At 37.7% G+C, this 11477-nt stretch overlaps 6 protein-coding genes across 6 annotated transcripts; 4 read left to right on the top strand and 2 right to left on the bottom strand.

The window, feature by feature from the left end:
• Positions 1-129: 129 nt before the first annotated feature.
• Positions 130-2370, top strand: FDP41_012046 (uncharacterized protein; the record flags this gene model as incomplete). The annotated part of the gene is made up of 4 exons (XM_044702523.1): positions 130-514; positions 698-789; positions 901-1308; positions 1462-2370. 4 exons carry the CDS (start codon positions 130-132, stop codon positions 2368-2370), a joined length of 1794 nt encoding a protein of 597 aa, XP_044566898.1.
• Positions 2371-3171: 801 nt separating this feature from the next.
• FDP41_012045 (uncharacterized protein) lies at positions 3172-4575 on the top strand (the record flags this gene model as incomplete). The annotated part of the gene is made up of 3 exons (XM_044702522.1): positions 3172-3841; positions 3984-4179; positions 4287-4575. The coding sequence occupies 3 exons, from the start codon at positions 3172-3174 to the stop codon at positions 4573-4575; spliced, it is 1155 nt and encodes a 384-aa protein (XP_044566897.1).
• Positions 4576-5560: 985 nt separating this feature from the next.
• FDP41_012044 (uncharacterized protein) lies at positions 5561-5836 on the top strand (the record flags this gene model as incomplete). Its single annotated transcript, XM_044702521.1, has 1 exon — positions 5561-5836. The coding sequence occupies one exon, from the start codon at positions 5561-5563 to the stop codon at positions 5834-5836; it is 276 nt and encodes a 91-aa protein (XP_044566896.1).
• A 145-nt stretch (positions 5837-5981) lies between these two features.
• FDP41_012043 (uncharacterized protein) lies at positions 5982-6875 on the top strand (the record flags this gene model as incomplete). The annotated part of the gene is made up of 1 exon (XM_044702520.1): positions 5982-6875. The coding sequence occupies one exon, from the start codon at positions 5982-5984 to the stop codon at positions 6873-6875; it is 894 nt and encodes a 297-aa protein (XP_044566895.1).
• A 165-nt stretch (positions 6876-7040) lies between these two features.
• Positions 7041-10324, bottom strand: FDP41_012042 (uncharacterized protein; the record flags this gene model as incomplete). The annotated part of the gene is made up of 3 exons (XM_044702519.1): positions 7041-8517; positions 8689-9694; positions 9877-10324. The coding sequence occupies 3 exons, from the start codon at positions 10322-10324 to the stop codon at positions 7041-7043; spliced, it is 2931 nt and encodes a 976-aa protein (XP_044566894.1).
• Positions 10325-10574: 250 nt separating this feature from the next.
• Positions 10575-11426, bottom strand: FDP41_012041 (uncharacterized protein; the record flags this gene model as incomplete). Its single annotated transcript, XM_044702518.1, has 2 exons — positions 10575-11152; positions 11345-11426. 2 exons carry the CDS (start codon positions 11424-11426, stop codon positions 10575-10577), a joined length of 660 nt encoding a protein of 219 aa, XP_044566893.1.
• Positions 11427-11477: the final 51 nt, after the last annotated feature.

Raw genomic sequence — 11477 nt, 5'->3', positions numbered from 1 at the left:
TCGATACTCTTGTGATGATCATTAGATGTGAAGTGCCTCTAATGGTTCATCATGAATATTGGATTTTGCATGGTCATTAAATTTGTTGTTGTCAAAAGAGGACACACGTCGGAGTTTCTTTTCAGAAAAATGTCTTCCATTCTTCTTCGTGCTGCCCCGTCGTCACACGAGTGCCCCGAAAAACATTCACCACAACCTCCTCGAAAATCCCTCTTGCAACAACTCGTGATCCTTGCACTTGTCGTCATTCGGCTCGTGAAAGGACTGTTGATATGGATCTACCGAACCATTCAATTATTAATCTTTTCAAATTACAAAAATAGAGCGTTTGAATTTGGAATCAAGAAGAATCCAGTCTTTAAAGATAATTTTGCTCCCATTCATGATGAATTATATTGTCGAAATTTGTTTGTGTTGAAGGGAGAAATTCCGAAAGATTTTATGAATGGAATGTATGTGAGGATTGGACCTAATCCACAATTTGATCCGTTATATTCCATTCATTGGTTTGAAGGTGGGTTTGTTAAAGCTTGAGTTGATTACACCACTTGGTTCGATATTGATGATCATCCGATACGTTACATACAAATGGGTCTACATTGATCATGTTAATCATAATTTTAATCATATTGACAAAAATACATCACATTTTCCAAATGATTGATCGTCGATGTGTTACATGATGTGTGCCACTCAGGAGATGGACATTTACATGCCATTGAATTTAAAGATGGACATGCAAGTTATAGGAACAAATTCGTTCGAACGGAAAAGTATCTTCAAGAAAAAGTAAGTGTGACAATTGCATTAAATCCATGAAACTTTTTCACCTTTCAACAATTTGTGGATTAATACTGGACATATTTACTGAACACTCACAAAATCTGAATCGAAAAAAAGGAAAATGGAAGACCTCTTACTTATAGTTTCTTTGTCAATGGTATAAATCCCATCCTGAAATATGCACATCATTATCTGTATGATCGGTTGTACAGAGGATTAGATGGACCTGTGAAATCAGGAGGAGGTGTAGCCAATACGAATATTATTTATCACGGTGGCAAGTTCTTGGCATTGGAAGAAGGTCACAAACCTGTCGAGATTTTGCTTCCAAATTTGGATACTGTGGGAGAATTTACATTTAATGGAAAATTGAATCATAACTTCACTGCTCATCCAAAATATGATCCTGTAACTGGAGAATTAATATTCTTTGCGTATGGACTAAATCCAAGAGGACCAGGATTGTACTATGGTGTCATTGACAAGAATAATAATATTGTCATTGATTATGAATTTAAAAAAGAGGTAAGAAAAAAGACATGAATCATGATTATTTTTTGGATCATCATGAGTGTCATTTGACATGGTTTTGAATAATGTCACACTCTCTCCATTCCATCATGAAATGGATGAAATGTTTCAATGACCATGTTTTTGCATTGCATTCACCTATATTAGGAAACTCCTTACATGTGCATGATTCATGACATGGCCATTACTGAACACTACAGTATTATTGGATTTTATCCAGCCATTATTGATTTAACAAGAATTTTTCAACCTGGTCCTCCACTCATCTTTGACAAATCAAAACCAGCGAAATTTGCAGTATTTCCTCGCCACTTCAATGGTGAAACTGCAATTCAATATTTTGAAATCAAATCATGTATGGCCTTTCATTATATCAATGCTTTTGAAACCATTGTAAATGAGGATGAAACTTTAATCACCATTGATGTTTGTGTGTCAGACAGTTTCGATTTGAACGACTTGTCATCTTCAAAGCCCTATCCTTCGAGATTTGTCTTGAATTTGAAACGAGGACAAGTTCAAGAAGAATTTGGTCAACCTTTCACTTTTCACAGTCAAGACGTGAGTGATTCTAGTTCAACCACAGCACAGAATATCACCACGAACGAGAATATGGTTCCAATGGGTGAATTTCCTGTGATTCATCCATCTTTCACAGGAAAACCCTATCGATACTTTTATTACAGTGTGATCATCGAGAAGGAGAAATCTGATTCACTTCTCTTCTTCAATGAAATTGCAAAATTTGATTTGGAGACAAAAACGTTGAAACGTTTAAAAATTCCAGAAAATGGTAAAATTGGAGAAGTTTGTCTCGTTCCAAAGAAACATGAAAATATAAGAACACCACCGATCACGAGCCCTCAAGAAGAAGAAGACAATGTCTATCTTGTTACTTTTGCATTTCATGAAGAGAAAAACTCTTCCAGCTTGTTTATTTTCGATGGAAAAACAATGAGTGAAGAACCTGTGTGTCAAATTGAACTTCCTCGACGAGTGCCATTTGGATTTCATGGTCAATTCTTTCCTGCAACGACATTCGAGTATGAACATTAGGTTCGATGATGGATACCGTTGGTACGATCAAAAATCACGAACACACACACATCCTAAAGTATTTCACTCGCCCATCACGACCGAAAAAACTTCTCTCACAAAGAGCAGCAATAAACACCATTAAATGCGCCATTAAATCATAATTTTGTGTTGGGAGAGCTCTCGACAGTTGTAATTATTACCAATTCACAGTTGTTGAATCCTTTGTGAATCGTAAAAGTGGAAAAGTGAGGAAGGGTTCACCGTCACAAGGAGTCAAATGCGTCTCTGGGGAAGTGTATACGGCGGAGAGTTCAAAGTGTCCAAAATGGACATGTTTGTACTTTTCGTTTTCTGAAGGTGAGTTGACGAACCTGTCAAAAGATGCCTCAAAAAAAACCGAAAAATTGACGTGTCTTTTCAGGAGCATCTTGAACTGGAAATCCAACAACAACAGTGTGTGAAGGTTCATGAACCATTGACCACACTCTCTAATTCACAAACAACAATAATTTTCATCACAATAGTTCCGCATTGATGAATTACAACAAATTGACGAGTCTTCTTTCAAATGACACGAATTCGTTCAACGATTCTCTTATTTGTCATCCCTTTCTTCTCGAGAGAGGTAGAAAGAGCCAATACGGTCTCTGTGATGATGAAGTAAGCGCTGTTGTCATTGCAGCCATTCTTCTCTTCATTCACACATGCATCTTTTTGAAAGCTGTCATCAGTCTTCTCTATAAATTATATAAATTGAAACAACAAGATACAGATTCAAAAAAAGTAAATTTCCTCACTGTGGCCCGAAATCCTGCCTTGATGATCTTTGGAACTCTTTTTGGATATATTTGTTGTTTCATTTTGGACCTTCGAATTTTGGTTGGAAGAAAAATCTTTCCATGTTTTATATTCACACTTGATTATCACTTCTCAGTGCCTGCCTTGTCATGTGCATTTATTTTACGATTTATTCGATTGGTGGTATTGACATGGTTGAATAGTGTCAAAGTCCGAGTTGGAAAGAGACAAATGTTGAGAGGAAGTATGGAAGATGCAGCGATTATGGGAACGGCAGTGAGTGAAGTGGCCATGCATGAATTGGTTCAACAACAACAACTGCATGTCATTCCATCCATGTCAAGTGACATTTCTGCCGTGACAGTTGGCAATGATGTGACAACAACCGTTGAAATTCCAAAATCTTCTAAAACAAAGAGTCCTTCTTCTGAGGAATTAGTATTCTTCAAAAAGGATACGTATTTTCAAAATTTTGAAAAAGGAAAATTAATCCATGTGTTGAAATTTTTAGTGAGCTCAAAATTCATTTATATCACTTTTGCAATCATTGGATTTATTCACTTGTCAGTTTATTTCATTGTTGGAGGTGTGGATTATTACAATTACACGCACGACATTAAAAATCCAAATAAGAAACAAGCATTTGTGGTGGATACCTTTGTCTTTGCTGCTGCAAACGGATGTGGAACTGGTAGGTTGATTTAATATTTATATGTTAATCCATATATCTATTTATGTTGTGTAAAACAAATACCAACTTTTTCCATCTCTAATGTGCTGTCAAAATGTCCTTCTTTGTGAAATGGAATGTTCTTGTGTCATTTCAATGATAGGTACCTATCACACCAACATGTACATTTCATATCTTTCCATTTATGCATTTGTAGGAATAGTCTTTGCTGTTGGTGCTCTCTTTATGAAACGTGACATTTGGTATGTCAAGCGTGAAATTGTTCTCACCGTTGTGAATTGGTCTTTCTTTGCACTCGTTTATGCAGTTGTGAATTTATTTTCACAAGTGACGACCTTGTAAGTGTGCTTTATGTTCATCATGGTTGATGTCATTGTTGTTGAATATGAATGATGGATTCAATGGAAACGATATTTCTCTTCTCATAATGATTTATGTGGTTTAGAGTGGATTATTTTGTTCCAGTTGCACAAATGACTGTTCAGATTGCATGCATCTTGGATAATATCACCACGACCATCTTACCTGTCATGTATCAACAAATAGAAAAAAAGAAGGACAGTCAAACAAATTTAACTTTAGAAAATGACGACGGAAATCGCATTCGAAAAATATTATTGAATTCAAAATGGAATTCTCTCTTTTTACAATTTTCTGAAAAATCCTTTTCTTCGGAAGATATAATGATGTGGAATGCTGTGGAACAATTCAAAAAATCAATTCAGAAAAATTGAGAATGGAGCTCTTTTTCAAAATTTGTGAAACTTATTTATTGTTGGGAGCTCCTCTCGAATTGAATATTCCAAGAAAGGAATTTGGAGTTCCAGAAATTATGACTCTACCATTCTCTCAAATCACCCAACTCAAGTGACACTCATCCAAAAACAGTTTCTGCCACCATTTTTGAAAGAGTTCAATCGTGTTGTGAACACAACATGCTTGACAATTACACACGATTCGAAATGGTGTATGACAAGAAATTAAGATCTGAATTGGGTTTTACTTTTAACAAACAAAAGTTGAAAGTTACTGTGTAACTCGAGAGAGTGTGTGTTGATGAACATGTGATCACATTTTCATCAGCCATTATATTGGTATGTGTGGATTTTTCTTTAACATTTTGTGATGAATGACAAGTACAAATTGGTGGTGCAATTTTTTAATGCATTTCATTGAAAGAAGGTTGTTTTTTGGTGTTAAAAAAAATTGAAGCAAGAGTCTTTGAAAGGAATTGCTGCCTTGATCACTTTGCAATACTAATCGATTTCTTGAAGATTCCTTCTTAATTTTTCCCGTTTTTGTCTTTAACAACCACCAGATCATCCACCTGGCCATTTTGTGCGTGTCTTCATCAATTAGCTGCATGCACATCTGGTCGCTTTTGATTACCAACAACACTTTCAACAACTTCAACAAAATGAATCCCAACAACACCAACTCTTTGAATGACACTGCCATCTGTCATCCATTTCTCCTCTCACTTGGCAGCAAGAGCGAGTTTGGTCTCTGTGATGATCAAATGAGTGAATTGTGGTCATTGCAGAGAATTCAAGCTCTGAAAAGAGGAAGTTCTCCTTTAGTTGTTTCTAAAAACATAATTCCTCTTCCTCCTTCAGGAACGACAATACCAGATTCTCAACCAATGAACACAAAAGCAAAATCAGAGGTTCCACAACCTGTTTTTACTTTGGATTTTACACAAACGTCAATGTCATTCAAATGGAAAACTCCCCTTCAAAATCTCAACTTGCCAATTCCACACCTTCTCCTCCAGTACAGCTTGTGAATGCAGATATTTTCAATCAGGTTCAATTATGTTGTGAACATAACATGTTGGATAATTACACTCGATTTGAATTGGTCTATGAAAAACAATTAAGGAAGGAATTGGGAATTGAGCGTTTGGTTGGAAAAAAAACAAATGATGGGCAATCAAGTGTAAGAAGACTGTCATCAACGCTCTTGAAAATCATTAAAATTCATGAACAAGGTTAAGAAATTTCAATAATTATTGTTAAGAAATTTCACGTTCGAAATCCATCTCCCGGAGTTCAGGAGTTTATATTGTAAAACAATTCCGAGTGTCATTTTTTTCGAAAAAAAATATTTCATCGTCTTTCCTGAGCACTTTCTCTCAGCTATGGCCTCTACCACCACAACCAACCAAACATTATCAAAAACACCTTTCCGTCTTCTTCATTGGGTTCACAAAATTGGAAATTATTCAAAATCCAAACAATTCTATGAGACGGAATTGGGCATGATCGAGCAGAGACACGAACATTTCGATGCCGGATGTGAAGCTGCTTGTAATGGCCGATATAATACGAGTTGGACAAAAACCATGATCGGATACGGACCCGAGGATAAACACTTTGTGTTGGAGTTGACTGCTAATTTTGGAATTAAATCTTACAAGTTGGGAAATGATTACAATCATGTGGTGATTTCACACAAACAATCAGGTGAGGAACAAGAGAATGAGGAACAGAAATTCATCACCGATCCCGATGGTTACAAGTACTTGTTGTTGAATAAGAACAAGGCTCTTCGAGAATCTCAAAGAAATACTCAAGAAAGTGATCGAGTTCAATACATTTCTTTGCATTCTTCGAATATTGAGAAACAAATCAAATTCTATACGGAAGTGTTGGGCATGAAAGTGTTCGATCATGATTCCGAGAATGGAAGAGTTTTATTGGGCTATGCACAAGATCAAGCCAAAGTAGAATTTGTACAATTAAAGGAAAATGAACCATTGATTCATGGAGAAGCTTTTGGACGATTGGCCATTTCATCCACTATTGATGTGAAACAAATTCATCAGAAAGTTCTTAATGCCAAACAACAAGTCAAGGAATTTGAGGAGAGTCATGTGAGTATTGTGAAGGAACCTGTTGTGCTGCCCACTCCTGGTAAGGCTGATGTGGAGGTGGTAATCATTTCGGATTGTGACGGCTATGAAATTTGTTTCGCTGAAGCCACTGGGTTTTTCAAGTTGGCATTGGGTGATTCTTATGAACTTCAAGAGTAATAAAAGAATCAAAAGGATGTATCACACTTGTTTTTTTTCATTTCTTTTAAACTTAATCAGACAAGACACAACATTGAGTCATTGCTTAATACTGTTGATTCTCAAACAATAAATTCTTCGTAAACAAAGAAAAGATTTTAATAGGTGCTGATATTAGCCCACTCATTAAAGAGTATTATCAACCTTATAATAAACAGAACTGCTTCCTTCAGGCGCATTCTGATTCTCTTGATCAAACTTGTTGTAGTTAACAGCTGCTTGCTTTCTCTTTCTAAAGTACAACACCAGGCCAGCTGCAAGGGCAATTACGACTCCAAGCATGGCTACTCCAAGAATCACTCCCACTACAATACCTACCATGTTATCTTGAGAGGGTGTATATTTAGCAAACGTAATCGAGTACAATGAGCTCTTTCCTACTTCACCTTGAACAAGAACATAAATTGCATTCTGGATATTTAGCTCGTCCTTTCTAATGACAAGCTCTCTGGTTTGTGCTCCATTTGTTTCAGATTTCCATTTGAAGGATGTTGGAGAGGGATCTTGTTGCATATTTTGATTGGCATAAATGTTGACTTTTCCTTCAAGTTCTGATATTCTAATGACAATATCAGCCTTGCTTTGCTCTGTTTTAAAAGGTAGCCAGAAATTATAAATCAAACTGTCCATGTTGCCATCCGATGGAGTTCTTCCAATGGTATTGATATTTTCCAAAACATTGGCACCGATATTAGATGCCAAGCTTAAATGGTATTCTGAATCTTCTAGACTCTCAACCACAATGGTCCAGGTTCCTAGAGAGAATTTTGGATCACTTTTCTTAATAACAACGCTGTTTCCAGCTGCGTTGGAATCTTTCCAAGTGTAGTAGGTGGAATTGCCAGCCCAGTCATTGTTCGTGACATACATGATTGTCTTACCCTTCACAAGAGAAGCAGACGCAATCAAAATTCGCAGACTATTGGTGATGGAGGCCTTAAAGACGCTGATTGTGCCCTTCTTGGCAACCATTGGAATTGCATCCCCGTTTGGATAGGTATACAGGTACGAATTTGAGGCGACCATCTTGAAAGGAATCAATTTGTTAATGCTGGTAGATAAAACTCCGTGTACGCTAACATAGATTGTTCCTGGCTGAACGTCATCAATGTTCAAGACAGAGCCGCCCAAATTACTTCCCTTGCCTTCATAATTGTATTTGTTGGGAGTTGTGACAGTGGTACTGTAATATAAATCAGCTTGATCGCCACTATTGGGCAATTGTAAGTTGATGAGAACCTTTCCAGGTCTAGCAATCTCAAGCGTGAAATACGAGTACGACTCCTCTGCAACAGTGGATGAAATAGACTCATCGAGCTTTAAAACACGATGCTCTCCAGCATATGAAGCCACAAGGCTAAAATAGCAGTCTGTGTCATAGGCAAAAACTGAAATGTAAAAAACATTGCCTTTTGCCTCACTGGCTTTTGCAGGAATGTAAACCGTGTCGACTCCTCTCTCTTCTCCTTCCCATTGGTGGCTTGACTCGCTTGGGTGTGGCTCAGTGGTCGAGACAAAAAGATCCACATCACTATATCGATAAGGATTTGCTGTGATAGTGATGGCTTGATTTGGGAATTTGTCTGCCTTGAACATGTAGTATCTATATCGAATATGCCCATTTTCAACCAATGTACCATTCAAAGGCGCGGTGCGAGCAATAATATAGATTGGAATGGTGGAAGTGCACGAATCGTTACGTTCATGAAAAAACATGTCAAGAAGCAATAGGTTCATGAAACCGGTGCTGATCATCATCTTGACTTCTACATACCTGTAATAACCTCTTGGAACCCATTCCATATCCATCTCGATTCCGTCGAACAGCTCTGTTGTGGTGTGGTTGGTAGTAATTTCAAACTTGAATTTTCCTTCTCCGTACAATGAAAAGTACAAGTAGGGAGTTGGAGATGGTGGAGCCAAGTAAAGCATTGCTGAATTTCCCGAACTAGCAGTGATTGTTCTCACATATTTGAAACTTGTTGGTCGCGAATGTTGAGCGTAATACATGCGAATGGGTTGCTCAATTGCTTCCACTTTGGCAATGATTCCTTGTGTAAAGTCTCTGCTCTCAAACTTGAAAACAAAGTTGCTGCTCGATGATAACACACCACCGATAGCATTATTTTCACTGACTAGAATTTGATTGGGATCCTCCGTGTAGCACCAAACTTTATAACCTGTTCCATTAACCAATCCATAAATCCCAAAATAATATGTGCCCACGCTTGCATTCTTAATTGTAAAGTAATCATTTCCTTCGAGTGAAATTACTTGGTCAAACTCTGTATTAGTTGGTGGCTGTCCATACCGAATATAGAGCTTGCTTTCACCCTCTGAGTTCACTTCCAAAGTTTCAATAACAATATTTTGAGAATGCAAATTTTCATAATAAAAGATGTCCAATTCGCCCTCATTAAGCAAATCGTCCATGAGCATTCCTTCAGAGAGTTGCACAGCATCATCGTTCAGACGAACCAAAATTGAATAGATAGCGTCTGTGAATGCATTCACATTAATGTAAATGTGAGTAAGTCCAGGCTCTACATGAATCAAAACGGAATCAAAGCCATAATCTGCACATGTCCAGTCATTGTGAGTCGCATTGGGTCTGGGATTTGAAGCTGAGAGATATAGATCAGGATCTGAGGAAGAGGTTTGTGCAGTAACCGTAATGGTGATGTGACTCGCTCCTTGAGGGATTTCGTAAACAAAGTAATTGTCTCGTCCTTTTGGAGACTGTCCTAAAAGAGCTACATTGGATTCGAGAGCCACTTGGACTGTACGTGGTTTCGTAGAAACAATGTGGTGATTTTGTAAAGTTCCAAAAGTTCATGGGTAAATTTAAACAGAGTTTGACAGAATATCCACGCGATAAAAATAAAATCAAAATGAATAATGAATTTAAAGATTGATACGATGATGATCACCGTGATGATCGTTCAAATCTCATATTACGTACCATTTGAGGACCATGATGCAAAGCTGTAAGAGCTCTTCCTGAAAGAAGCCACCACGCCCACATAGAACACATTGGAAGCTGGCCAATTTGCACCATCGTTTCTGTAAATGAGCCTTGAATCGCTATAGCCTGCAACATCAGTATTAATGCAGCCATTACAATCGGAGGAGGTAGGAAATTGAGTCGTGGAGATCCACAAATCAACATCTCCAGAAAGGGAATTCAAACCAAACACCAAGAAATCGTTCACTCCGATATTCCATGACGAGACATTTACAAGGTAGTAATCAATGGCACCTTTTTCTAGAGTACTCTTCGTACTTTTTCCAGGACTCTCATAGAGAGAATGGCTTGGTACCGATTGAGAGCTCACCAAGCAGCAATGAGTAAGGCTGAACACGACCAACACAGCTATTAAGGGAACAACAAATCGAATGGCTGATCTCATTTTTTTGTTTCAGCCTCTCCGAAAGTTGTTTTTCTGAGAGATGTGTCCTCTCCGAGCGTTGTTCTTCTTATTGAATATGAAGGCCTAGAAAATCTCTTGAAGACCAACTCTCGCAGAATTAAAAACCTTCATCCTTTTTTGGATCGTTTTGCATAAAAACCTTCGCTTTATTATGAAGTAATATGAGAATAGTGATGATGATGATCATTACAACATGATGTTTCAATAATCGTGCACATACCCCTGTTCTCTATTCAAACATTTCCTTTGCAAAGGCTTCAGCATCAAGATCTTCGGAAAGCTTGTTATGTCTTTCCTCCTCTCGTTGTCTCTTGGCAAGCTCTCGCTCATCAATACGAAAGTGAGAGGCATTGAGAGATTGTTGGCGTCGTTCCTCTTCTTTTTGTTCTCGTAATAGTTTCATCTTTTCTTCGAGCTCACTCTGCCTCTTTTGATGCTGTTGGAATTCATTCCACTTGGAAGAGTTGGTATATTGGTCATCCGTTGCAATACGTTTCTTCTTGTCTTGGTCCTCTTCGTCGAGTAAGCTGTTCCAACTAGACTCGTCCACCTTTAAAGCGGCATCTAGTTGTTTCTTTGTGGGAATAATGTTGACATTTCCTGCGGTGGAAGTTGTTGTTGGCTTTTGAGAAGTAGGAGTGGTGGCACTAGTGGGTGTGGATGAAGATGCATTTGGATACAGATTGCTGGTTGATATGTTGGGAAAGTTCAAAGCTTTTGCGCTACTTGGTGTATTTGGTTGGGGGTGGATATGGTGTGTCGTGGTAGTGGTGGGTGTGGCAGTAGTGGTTGTTGCATATCTTGGAGCTATTATTGTTGTTGGATCAGAAGCAAATGCAAAAATTGTTGAAAAGATTAATTTTTGAAAATAAAACAGTAAGTTGGCATGAGATGTGTATGCAAAACAAGTTGTTCACACAGTAAACGAAAAAATGATTTTAGCAATAAATTAAAATGCTAGTAATTAATGAACGTGAAATTTTGATTTGCCTTACTTACCTTCATTTGTTGTTGTTTTGGGGTGCTTAGCTTGATCGCCAAGGTTATTGGCACTTGGCGGAACGGTCTTTACATCTTCCATATCTGAATCGGAGTCTGAAGAGTCGGATTCAGAAGATTCTGTTTCGGTTGC

This window comes from Naegleria fowleri, assembly GCF_008403515.1.
Source record: "Naegleria fowleri strain ATCC 30894 chromosome Unknown tig12, whole genome shotgun sequence".
NCBI classification, from domain to species: domain Eukaryota; phylum Heterolobosea; class Eutetramitea; order Acrasida; family Naegleriidae; genus Naegleria; species Naegleria fowleri.
The sequence above is the reverse complement of the archived record's forward strand: the minus strand, read 5'-3'. Positions and strand labels throughout refer to the sequence as shown.